This window comes from Furipterus horrens, unplaced genomic scaffold (genome assembly GCF_987537825.1).
Source record: "Furipterus horrens unplaced genomic scaffold, mFurHor1.1.pri manual_scaffold_13, whole genome shotgun sequence".
Taxonomy (NCBI): domain Eukaryota; kingdom Metazoa; phylum Chordata; class Mammalia; order Chiroptera; family Furipteridae; genus Furipterus; species Furipterus horrens.
The window spans coordinates 60,274,902-60,287,507 of record NW_028327183.1 but is presented as its reverse complement, the minus strand read 5'-3'; the positions used below and the strand labels follow the sequence as shown (position 1 = coordinate 60,287,507).

The following is a 12,606-nucleotide window of genomic DNA, read 5'->3' as shown; positions in this document are numbered from 1 at the left end:
CATTGCACTGCTGTGATTAAGTTAATCCTGAGAGGGGAGATTATCCTGGGTTATTGGAATGGGTCCTGAATGTAATGACAGGGGTCCTTGTCAGAGGCAGCAGATTTCACCCAGAAGAAAGCAGTGTGAGCACTGAAGCCTAGAGCCTACAGAAAGAACCAGCCCTGCCAACACCTTGATTTTATCCACAGAGACCCACTTATGATTTCTGATCTCCGATACTCTAAGATGATCAACCTGAGTTGCTTTAAAGCACTAGATTCGTAGTAAGACATAACAGCAGTCACAGGAAACTCACAGAAGGGAACCGCCCTGATCTGTGTACCACTGTGGAGTGCCTGGGGAGAGAGGAGGGTGCTTCCCCTCGTGGCAGCCAGAATGTGTCAGTAAGAATTAAGTCAGATCCAGTCACCTTCTGCTGAGAGCCCTTCCTGCCTCCCACCTCTCCCTGAGGAAAAGCCGACCCTGCTCACAACCTCCCTCAAGCCTCTTCCTCTCCTTTGCTAACTCCTGACTCAAGCCTTTGTTCCTGTGGTTCCTTTTGCCCAGACCTGGAGCTCTTACCTCTTATCTCTGCAGCCTGTTCCCTCTCCTGCAGATCTCTGTTCTGATGTAACCTCCGGGCCTGTGTTCTATCTGCATGTCATATGCTGCCTGAGGGCAGGAGCCCCCACTGCTGTGTCCCCAGGCCCAGGAAGTGTGCCTGGGATTTTGCAGGCATCCAGTAGTCGTTTGCAGAGCAAAATTTTTTATTTTATTTTATGTATTTATTTTTAAAGAAAGGGGAAGAGAAAAAAAAAAAAGGGAGAGAAACACCAATGTGTGGTTGCCTTTTGCACACCCCAAACTGGGAATCTGGCGCGCACCCCAGGCACGTGCCCTGGCTGGGAATCTGCCCTTACTGGGAATCGAACCGGCAACCCTTTGGTTCGCAGGCCGGCGCTCAGTCCCCTCAGCCACACCAGCCAGGGCGCCTGTGGAGAAAATTATTACAAGAAGTACAATGGCGGGACAGGCTTCTTGCCTTGTCACTTGTGCACTGTGAACCCTGTGAACAAAACAGTAAAATTGTTTTTGAAGGAGTGCTGTGTGAAAAGGACGGGGAAATGCCTAACGACCGGGTTAGGAGTGGCTCTGGCAACTAGAACGAGTATGTTCAGGGCTGCAACTGCCTTGAAACAAGGGAGCACGGCCCGCGGGGCCCTCGAGCCGAAGGCAGGGCAAGGAGGATGGGCATGGAACGCCCTGAATCCCAGACCACTCGCGCCCGTCCTTCTCTCTCCGACCACCATCCCTTCGCTACTCAATCACAATCTAATTTAATTCACCTACTTATCCTCGTATTCCCTCGCTCCCACTCTCCAGAGAAGCTCGCCGACTGACGTCTCGCGACACTACATTTCCCAGAAGGCCACGGGGGCGGCCGATACTCCGATTGGTGCAGCGGCCTCTTCACCCGCCCACCGGCCGCCGCCGTGAGAAAGGCCACCCCCATCGCCGGAGCCGGGCCCCGCGGCGGCCGGCCGCCCTCACCTCAGGACAGCGACGCGCGCCAGCTGCTTCAGCTGGGCCGGTGGGGCTGCGGCCCTTCCCCATGTCCCGCGCTCACGGCACCGTCCCCCGGAGGCGGCTGAGCCCGGCCTCCATCTTGTCGGCGGAGGCGGAAGGTGGCCGCGCGGGGCGCACCCCCCACGTCGCCCCAGGCGCTCGGGCTGACGGGAAATAGAGTTCGGTGATGAGGCCACTACGTGGGGAGCCCTGGCCTGGACGTCCGGGCTGTCGCCACCTGATTTCTCGTTCGCGTCGTTGCTGCCGCCAGCTTTCTGTCAGTCTTTCCATCATCTTTCCTACCTCTTTCCGTTCCTGGATCTGTCCCCCACCTTGGAGAACTAGTTCCCTTCAGACTGTCAACATATAATTTTCAATAACGGTAAAAACAGGCGCGCTCTCCCTCTCGAGGGCACACCCGTGCCTTCCCCGCCCCCCACACCTTCTCTCTGCCTTTCTTTCTCCTAAGCTCCAAGGACTCTTCATTTGCTTCTGTAACTTGTTTCCTGAGCCTGAGCTGCCCGGCTGGCTCACTCTGTACCTTTCTGAATAAACCTTATAACTTGAATAAAAGAGGTATAAGATTTATGTATTTCACGGAGAGAACTAGGAGGATGACAAGACGTGGTTCCAGGAAGACCAGAGATAAGAAACAATAGACAGGGTTGAAGAACAGAACACTGAATAAAAACGCGAAGTCAGACTAGAGCGCAGTGGGCAGGCAGGGGTGTCCTAGTGTCCTGCTTGGTGTTCCAGAGTGTGCCACAGCTCTGACCCTCGGGGTACTTTTTATAATGGAACAGAAAGCATTTGCAACCTATCAACCTTTACAACTTAGCATCTAAGTTCACAGTATCTCGACTCTGATCAAAGTGGTTGAAAAGGGTTGCTTCGCTTTGGGACTCAGGGTAGCTAGTCATCTTTTTATCTCACTGTCAAGGTTCGGATAAGTTTTCCTAACAAGTCCCCCCTAGTTCTTTCTGGATCTATTCTTGCTGTCACCTTGTCTTAAAAACTCTCGATCCGTCTGACGGTATCTCTGATTTACGTCTCTTTGTTTCTCGCCTCTTGCCTGTGTACCTCTGTATCCTTGTCTGTCCCTTGAATCTCGATGTCTGCACTTCTGGCCCCTGTGAATCTATTCTCCTTTCCCTCCTTCTCTCCTTTCACCTCCATCCCTTCCTGATCTCCATCCCTATGGTTAACTATTCTAGTACTCCTGTCCTCCCGGGCTCACTCTCTGACCCCGCCGGCTTATCACGTTCTCTAGTTCTGAGAGAGTAGAGATCCCTCTCTGTTCTTTCTTTCCGTCTGTTCACATACTGGAGCCTCTGCACTCTCAAGCTCTGGGTCTCCCGCTGCAGCTGTACCAGTCATCCCGCTCTCCTTCCTCTCCTCCCCTCTACCCTGCACCTCTCTATCCCAGTACCTGCTCCACGCCCTCATCCCCCTTCCCGGACGTTTTTCCGACGCCCGCCAGGACCCCGAGTTGCCTTGGAGACCAACTAGTGGGCTCCACCGGTTACCATGGACATGCACGGGCCCGCTATCGCCAGCCAATGCAAGCGAACATCGTCGCAAAACACACGCGCCCACGGAGGCTCCGGCGGACTTCACCTCCCAGAAAGCACCGGGCCGTGATTTTCTTCTTTCTTCGTTTTTTTTTTTTTTTTTTTTGGTCCGGCGACCATGGAGAAAGCGCACCTCCCCCGATCGCCGCAGGTGGTTTCCATGGAGACCCGGGAAGACCGAGGGCCGTGATTGGTGCGGAACCCTGCTAATCCCCTGGAAGGCCCGTGGAGAATTCAGGGAGAGGTGGTGGGAGGTGTGCATGGTGGGGAAAGCAGCGCGGCCTTCCTTTGGCCCTGAGAAGCTTACGCACGTGGACGGGGGCCCCGATACCTGGATCAGAGGCGGGAAGCGCGGGAAGAGGCGGCCTGGAGTGTGACCTGATCCTTGGCAACAACGCTATCCCAGGAAACAGGCGGGATGGGGGCTGGGAAAGGACAAGGAGGCCCTCAGACTGCTGCGTAGAGCATTCTGGGAGACGGAGTCCGGAGGCGGGAAGTCGGCGCATGCGCATGCTCAGGAGCGGGAGCGCGGACCGCTGAGAGCCGAGGTGAGGGCGGGGGCCTCTCAACGGGAAAAGCTTGGAAGGAGACCTGGATCCCGGCTGCCCTGCGGGTCCGGGAACACAGGGAAGGGACCTGGGCGATCCTTGCAGGCGGGCCCAGCGCTGTCGCCTGAGGCCCGGCATTCACTGAGCATTGCCGAGGCGGCACTCTGGAAGCCCCACCCCGGTTGCCATAGCTACACAGAGACCAATGGCGCTCCCTAAAGCAGACGTTGCCGGTCAAAGCTTCTGGTAAACGTAGTTGAGGAACCTCCGCTGGGCGCGGCTGGCTTAGCGATGACCCAACTTCTCCCAGGGTTTCGGGTTGACCTAGAACCTTGAGGAGAGGAGGGTTGGCTCACGGAATTTGGCGGCCCTAGAAATCGAATCTACTCCCTTAATAAACAGATGCCTTGACAAAGCCCGAGCCTTACAGCTGCACAAGGAGCAGCAGAGTGGGGAGCAGGTTTTGGTCGTCCTTATTGCCAAGGTTACGTGCCAAATAGGCGAGACCAGAATCTCCGATCTCTATCGCAGTTTTCCCGTGCTCTGGTCGCAGGACCTTTGCAGGCCCCTGGAAGCTCCCCCATCACCTACGTCTACCTAAGTCAGAAACCTGAGGACACGATGGGGCATTGCACGGTGTGATAAACAGGGCTCAGGGTGGGGCTGAACTGGGGGAGAATGCCGTCTGGGTGTTGAGCCACACAGGTGACTTTGGACAGGTGGAGGGAGACAGCCCTGTGGAACCCAGGCAGTAGGAGTAGCCTGAGACTGGGTGGGAGAGTGGATGGTGCAATAACGAGCTGGCGTGGGGCGGGGCAGGTAGTGGTGCTGATGCACAGGAGGGAGCGTTGTGTCATTCACCTGATAGGGGGAGAGCTATAGGGCAGGGGTAAGGGGGTGCCCATAGAGGGGCAGGGTTTAGGGGAGAGAAGAGTGATTTCTGGGCCTAAGTCTTTGCTTGGAGCTAGGGGCAACTAGAGACTCTGCAGGCCCAGCTAGAGAGACCAGGGACAGGCAGCTCATCCAGGTCGTACCAGCCCCACAGGTCCCTGGCATGTGGTCACCTGTTTGTGCCTCGGTTTCCTCACCTGCCTTCTCTCCAGGCAGGTCTGAGGATGGGATATCACAGGATGCCACAGGCACTCACTAAACACTTGCTCCACTCTCACTGCAGGAGGCTCATCCCATTCGTCCCCCAGGGTCAGACACTAGCCTCAGAGCCCCAGTTGTCTTTCCGATGAGGCCTGGGGCACCAGGCTCCCCAGGGCATACAGCCCTGGAAGACAAGAGACCCATCACGGTGAAGCTGGAGGACTCTGAGGAGGAGGAGGAGGCCGCCCTGTGGGATCCTGGCCCAGAGGCTGCACGCCAGTGTTTCTGGCACTTCCGCTATGAGGAGGCAGCGGGGCCCCGAGAGGCCCTGGCCCAGCTCCGCAAGCTCTGCCACCAGTGGCTGCGGCCCGAGGTGCACTCCAAGGAGCAGATGCTGGAGCTGCTGGTGCTGGAGCAGTTCCTGGGCGCGCTGCCCCCCGAGATCCAGGACCGAGTGCGGGGGCAACAGCCAGGCAGCCCTGAGGAGGCCGTGGTCCTGGTTGAGGGACTACGTCAGGAGCCAGGAGGACCCCGGAGATGGGTGAGTCAGTTGCCCTGAACAGAGGTCAGGGTTAACCTGAGGGGGCGCCATGCTCAGCTAGACAACTATCCCATGTGGTTTGGAAGTGGTCACCTGCAGCAAACCTTATGCAAGGGTTGTGGACATGGGGGGGGATGCAGGGTGGGTGTCAACACAGGACTGCAACTGCCAGTGGTTCCTTCACCCCCTGCTCAGTTCCCGGGGTTTGGGGTCCCTGGAGGACCAAGTCAGTCAGGACCCCCAGAGTCCTGCAGTGGGGTACAGCCCAACTGCCTGCCTGGGCCCCTGATGGAGGGGGCACCTCCCCAGGTCACAGTCCAGGTGCAGGGCCAGGAGGTGCTATCAGAGAAGATGGAGCCCTCTGACTTCCAGCCCCTCCCTCAAACCAAGCCTAGGACTACAGAATCTGGGCCTGATACAACCCCTGGGGCCACGCAGAGGTCGCCGCTGAGCCTTCAGGTGAAAGAGGAGCCTGAGTTTACAGAGGACCCAGGTAGGCAGGGCCCCATGCCTGATTGGATGGACCATGGGAGCCTGGCCTGAGCAGCCTGAAGCCTGTTGGGTCAGCCACCTGATGGATGGAACCATTCCAATGCACAGGACCTAATATCCCACCCAGCCACTGGCTGTCATGACCCCTCGCATGCCAAGCCTGAGTGTCACAGTTGTGTTTCCACATGCGGGAAGCATGTGGTGTTCACTCCCCGAGGAGGTCTGTTGGGCGATGTCATCTGGTCACTGGGGAGCAAACAGCAGGCTGGGGTACATGGGTGGGTGCAGCTGAAGGAGGACCCCAAAGTACTGGGGGCCTGCCGCTCCCATAGCTGACCACCCACGCCGCCATTCTTGTGTGGACCCTCATGCAATGCCCCTCTCTTGCCCTCACTGTCTGTCTGCCCAGGTCTCGTGCAGGCACACAGGGCACAGAGCTGAGCCACCTTCTGCTGCTGCAGCTTCTCTGTGGCCTTCCAGGGGGCCCTACTTTGCTCCATCCCCAAGCTGGGCCCTTAGATTTACCCTGCTCAGCCCACCCAGAGCCTATACCCACCTTTCACCCCACCTGGATCCCGGCACCTGGCATACCACTGAGGAGGGCAGTGGGGTGGGAACAACCTTGGACCACCTGACTCCACCCTTCCTCTCCAGAGTTTCTGGATTCTGGGCCTCTAGCCAGCCCCCAGAAGGCCACTTCCACTCTCCTGCCTGAGGCCCAGGTGAGCCATGCACAAGCCAGGGGCCCCTATGGGTGAGGGTCCAGTAGGCCCCTCCCTGAGCCTCGCAGGGCACAGATGAGCAGTGACCCCTGTGGTTTCAGGGCTGTGGGATGGTGCTGGACCACGCCTCTCCCCACAGCAAGACTGGGCCCAAGGAGCCCTCCTGGATGGAACACCCTGGGGCCCTGTGGCAAGAGGAAGCTGGGGGCATCTTCTCCCCAGGTAAGGTGGGTGTGGTGGGTCCTCTGCATGGACAGTAACACATCTGTCTGTCACACTCCTAGCGCAGCTCCCCCATTCCCTCAACCATCTCCTCCCTTCAAAAGCCAAGCTTTCCACTGACCCCATGCCCGTCCAGCTGCTACTCCCCATCACAGTGAAACCTCCCAACTCTGGCATTTGGGTGGCCCCCAGCCTCTGGTTGTCAGCATAGGGAGGGTCAGGAATGACAAGGGGACAGGGTGGGAGGGCAGGAGGGGCTGTGACAGTGGGGATCAAGCAGGACAGCGGGACTCTGGCCGATCATCCAGGTAACCACCAGGGCCACTCAGTCCTAGCTTGAACATCATCCAGATTCCTGATCTCTTTTCCTCCATGTTCCCCAGATTCCTCCTTGGTTTACTCCCTTGTCCTAGTGATGTTTCTGAGACATACCTGTATAACACTCCACATTAGACTTAAGTTTGGCTGAAGAATTCTTTTTATTAACTTCATCACAAACCTTTTTTATAGCATTAGTGGTGAGTCTTTGCCACTTAAAAAGCACATCTCAGTTGTGGGGAAGCAGCTGGAATAGTTTCTCTGATTTCCTTCTCCATTGATTTGTTCTGGTTTCTGGAATGCCTATTCCTTGGCTGTCGGCCTCTAGGACAGGTCCTCTAATATGATCTTTTCACTCTGATCTTCTATACCTTCCTTTGTGTTGTGTTGTCCAGAAAAGTTCTTCAGTTACATCTTTTAGGCCTGCTGCTGAGACATTCCTGTCTGCTAGCATAGTTTTAATTTCCAGGAGTGTCTCATTCCCCAAATGTTCATTTTTATGGCCACTTCATGTTATTCTTACAGTTGTAATGTCTTTATTTCTCTAAGAATGGCAATAACTTGTTTTTTAAGTTTTCGCCTCCCACTGTGGTTTCTTCTCCCTCCAAGTTGTCTGCTTCTGTGTGAGATGAGGGACCACCAATCTGTTGGCTTTTAGAAAGTGGATGAGGGGGTGGAACAGACGTAGGGGGTCACTACCCAAGGAAATCCACATCTTGGGGGACATGAGCGGGTGTGGGGAGTGTCACTGGGTGCCAGTGCAGGATCTGTAGAAAACTCTGGCTGGGCCATTTGGGGCACCCCTTGACGTGAGCCTCTTCAGGTCTTACCTGAGTCCTCTCCTGGGAAAGAGGCTGTTGTCTCAGAACCAATGTGATTTCACTTAATCCCTCAACTTCCTCAGCATGGTCTCCCACCGCCACCCAGCCTTGTTGCAAGATGGGAGAAGAGATCCAGAATCTGAGCTACACCAGTGCCCACCGTTTGCTCAGCATTCTGTGCAGAGCCCAGGGCTGTTCCATGCAACTGCCCTGCCCAGCTTCTGCTTCTAAAACAGCCTCCTCCACCTGCATGGCCAGAGGTGTCTGGTACCTCCAAATCCTAAAGTTTATGAGTCTTCTTTAAGGCAAAGCATGTTGATAATTTTTTGTCTTGTTTCCACACTGTTTAGTATTCACTCTCCAGTCTGCTACACAGTCACCTGCTCATCTGCTTTCCAGAGCAGAAACCATCAGGGCTCTGTTGGTTTCCTTTTCATCTTTGGAGATTTAATGCCTTAAAAAGAGACTTGATTGTTGTTTTACTCTTGTTTCAAGATGGAACAAATTTATAAAGATGTCATTGCTTCCCAGAAGTCCCCGTTTGCTATGTTATCAGCAGGGATCCTAACTCATTCTTTTCCCATAATGTCCTTACTTCACGGCTGCTGGTCCTTCTATTGAGGAATTGGAAATAACCCAGTTTCCTTCCCAGACTGGTTAGTTAGCTCCCTTTCCTCGGCCGTGAGTTCTCCCACTGGTTGCACGGCTGACAGCCTGCCTGTCTGAGCTCTAGGAACTTGCTGTGTCGTCCTAGGTGAGGGGCTGCCACAGGAGCCATCAAAACCCTGATGTGAAGGTTCATCTGGGCCCCAGGCCATTCAAGGGAGAGACCTCTGCAGCCCAGCCAAAAGCAAACAGGTTGTTTCTGTCCAGGTCTGTGGGTGGACCGGGCTGCCCCAGCCCTTACCCTCAGCCCCCAGCTTCAGTCCTTGGGCTGTAGAGTTCACTGTACTAGGCTCTGGATCCCTGAACCTCACCAGCTGGCCTGTCTTGCTTTGGAGTTGCCCAAGGTATTTTTAGGTTATGTTCTCCATGTCACAGATGAAAGCAGGATTTTCAGCTGCCAGCCAGGCCCCGCCTGCACAGTGTGGCTGGCCATGCCCTCCAGCTTGGGCCTTCTCTGTTCACAGCTCGTCTTTCCCCAGCCACACCGGCAGCATACCACCTTGGGTTCCCCGGCAGATTCCCTTTACAGCCCCATTCTCTCCTCAGACTGCGCACCCCATAAACCACTGCCGCTACCATCTTCAAACACGGGTCCCTCAGCCACCTCAGTCTCCCCATCAGGTCTCCTGGCTGCTCCCCTTGCCCCTCATTTGCACATCTCCTGTGTAGCCAGTGTTTTCATCATGAGACTGTGCACCCACGTGTTAGAAAACTCAAAAGGCACAAGGGAATGCTCCTCCCTGCCTGTCACATGGTCCTGCCCCCAGCAGCCAGCATTACAGTTTCTGTGCATCCTTCCAGAAAAACACAAGAGCAAACACATAAAAAATGCATACTCGCTTCCCTTCTTTACAGTACCCTGCTCCACACTTGACATTTTCTCTGCAGCAAGTGCCCTATCTTTGGGTTGCTTTTCAGTGAGGAGCTGAGAAACCTCATATGTCATTTCACACAGGGGAACACAGTTGTTGGACAGGTACCTAAAAATAGAATTGCTGGATCAGAGTGTGGGAAATTGGCCATTTTGATGTATCTTGCTACACTGGCTTCCCCTGTGTGTCTATCAGCTATGCACACAGACCCCTGGGTCCCCTGCAGTGAGGGTATAGAAATGGTAGGTGAGTTCTTATTGGGTAGGGACTAAGCATGTTTTATGGACTTGAGTGTCAGTGACATGTCCTTTCCTGTTTGCATCTTTTACCCACGTTGGTCAGATTGTTAGTCTTGTTTGTTTATTGTAATTCTTATAAGGTTAATTAGCCCCTCGTCTCTGGAGTTTCTCAGCTTGTCACTTGTTTTGGTTTTTTAACTCCAGTTGTTTTTGATGTGCACAAGTTTTTTCCTTTGATGTAATTTATCTGCTTTTTGATAACTTATGGATTTTTCTGCCACCCACTGAGGCCCTTGATACTGTCTCCTTGCTTGTACCTCTCCATTACCAAGCATCCACGCGCTGACCTCACAGCGCAGTGAGAGGCCACTCCTTTCCTCCAGACACACCTGCACCCCACCCATGTAATCTCATGCAGGCCCAGGGCTCCATGGGCCACAGCACCCATGTTCGTGTTTCCCTGAAACTGAGCCCCTGACTCCTGCATGTACTCGCCGTCCCCCTCAGGTGCCCCATGGGCAATGAGCAAGGCACATCAGACCCATCCACTTCTGTGCATTTGTGGAAAGCATCCTCACCCACCTGGATGGTGCAAGGGCTGCCTCTGCACTATAGCCCTTCTAGAAGGGCCATATTTTGCAAACTGAAATCAGATCTGGAAAGCTTGTACCAAGCTTCTCAGTCTTCCTCCTCATGCACGATTCTGTCCCCCTGCCCCATACTGGGGAAGCCTGCACAGACAGAGTCCCTGCCCCTCTGCCTGCCTCCTGGGTCAGTGGCAGGAGCCTCCAGTTTACACTGTTCACCCAGGGCTGGACTGTTCCGGGCACACAGTGGATTCTGTCGCAAAGGAGTGGATCCCCTTGTGCGATGCAGGGTTTGCGCTCCAGATGGACAGTGTCTCTGCTGGCCCAGGCAGCGTGAGCCCCCACCTCCACTGGGACCTCGGTGTCACTGGCCTTAGGGGCCAACTCCAGTCACCCTTCCAAGAAGGTGACTTCTCACATGTGCTCGTGCTCCCCAGTGACCTGGGAGGTGAGCAGGGCCCCACAGACGAGGATCTCCACCAGGGTGCTGGCCGAATTATGGCCACTGTCCGCTGGCCAGCCCCCAGGGGTCGGAGCCGGGGCCGAGGCCGTCCCAGCACAGGCGGGGCAGTGCGAGGTGGCCGCTGCGACGTGTGTGGGAAGGTGTTCAGCCAACGCAGCAACTTGCTGCGGCACCAGAAGATACACACGGGAGAGCGGCCGTTCGTCTGCGGCGAGTGCGGCCGCAGCTTCAGCCGCAGTTCGCACCTGCTGCGCCACCAGCTCACGCACACCGAGGAGCGGCCGTTCGTCTGCAGAGACTGCGGCCAGGGATTTGTGCGCAGCACACGCCTGGAGGAGCACCGGCGCGTGCACACGGGCGAGCAGCCCTTCCGCTGCACCGAGTGTGGCCAAAGCTTCCGGCAGCGCTCCAACCTGCTGCAGCACCGGCGCATCCACGGCGACCTTCCGGGCCCCAGCACAGGGCCCCCCGCGCCTCCCAGTGCACCCGACCCCCCAGGCCCCTTCCCGTGCAGCGAGTGCCGCGAGAGCTTCGCGAGGCGCGCCGTGCTGCTGGAGCACCAGGCCGTGCACACGGGTGACAAATCTTTCGGCTGCGTGGAGTGCGGCGAGCGCTTCGGCCGCCGCTCAGTGCTGCTGCAGCACCGGCGCGTGCACAGCGGCGAGCGGCCCTTCGCCTGCGCCGAGTGCGGCCAGAGCTTCCGGCAGCGCTCCAACCTCACGCAGCACCGCCGCATCCACACGGGCGAGCGGCCCTTCGCCTGCGCCGAGTGCGGCAAGGCCTTCCGCCAGCGGCCCACGCTCACGCAGCACCTGCGCGTGCACACCGGGGAGAAGCCCTTCGCCTGCCCGGAGTGCGGCCAGCGCTTCAGTCAGCGTCTCAAGCTCACGCGCCACCAGCGGACGCACACTGGCGAGAAGCCCTACCACTGCGGGGAGTGTGGCCTGGGCTTCACGCAAGTTTCGCGGCTCACGGAGCACCAGCGCATCCACACGGGCGAGCGGCCCTTCGCCTGCCCCGACTGCGGCCAGAGCTTCCGACAGCACGCCAACCTCACGCAGCACCGGCGCATCCACACCGGCGAGCGGCCCTACACCTGCCCCGAGTGCGGCAAGGCCTTCCGCCAGCGGCCCACGCTCACGCAGCACCTGCGCACCCACCGGCATGAAAAGCCCTTCTCCTGCCAGGTCTGCGGCCGACGCTTCCACCAGAGCACCAAGCTCATCCAGCATCAGCGCATCCACAGTGCAGAGTAGCCAGCGCCCGCTGACCGTGTCCACCCGAGTCCTGTGTGTGTAGGGGGAAGGGGACAGAACACCTACCTCATAGGGTTGTTGTGAAACCTGCCATTGCACAGGTACAGGCAGGCTGTCCCAGGGCCTGATTCCCCGCAAGGTGCTTAATAAACAGCAGATGGAACCTAGGTCTGGGTCTCCACACACTCAATGCCCCCCACCTGCAAGGGTCCCTCTAACAATTCCACACCACTTCCAAGGCAACCTCACGGTTCCTGACAGCCATGGCCGCGGGCAGAGGTGGCTCCTAGCTGCAACTGCCCAGGGCTCTGAGGTGCCCCCACTTTCTAGGACTGCCTATCCAAGACGCCTTCGCCACACACACATCCACAGGCTGGGCCAGCTGGCAGGGCAAGACCTGGACTGGATCTCCCCAGCCAGCCAGGATCACTGGATGCAATGGAAGTAGCAAACTGGTGACCAGCGGACCAGATGTGGCATGGGATGTGCTTGTAAAACTAAAGCTAGGAAGACATTCCTTAGGTGTAAAAGCTGGAAATACACATTCATTCAGGACACCCCCATTCCCACATGTTCACCACCAGCGGGTACTGAGGGTGGGACCCCTTCCAATGGGATTCCAACCAGTCAGGGGAGGGAGGTCAGAGG

The 12,606-nt window shown here is 56.7% G+C and overlaps 1 protein-coding gene across 1 annotated transcript; it reads left to right on the top strand.

The window, feature by feature from the left end:
- The first annotated feature begins 4,602 nt into the window (after positions 1–4,602).
- On the top strand, positions 4,603–12,125 carry MZF1 (myeloid zinc finger 1). The gene is made up of 5 exons (XM_090261033.1): positions 4,603–5,300; positions 5,610–5,793; positions 6,447–6,514; positions 6,616–6,736; positions 10,463–12,125. Exons 1-5 carry the CDS (start codon positions 4,905–4,907, stop codon positions 11,956–11,958), a joined length of 2,265 nt encoding a protein of 754 aa, XP_090117159.1. The 5' UTR covers positions 4,603–4,904; the 3' UTR covers positions 11,959–12,125.
- The last annotated feature ends 481 nt before the right edge of the window (positions 12,126–12,606 follow it).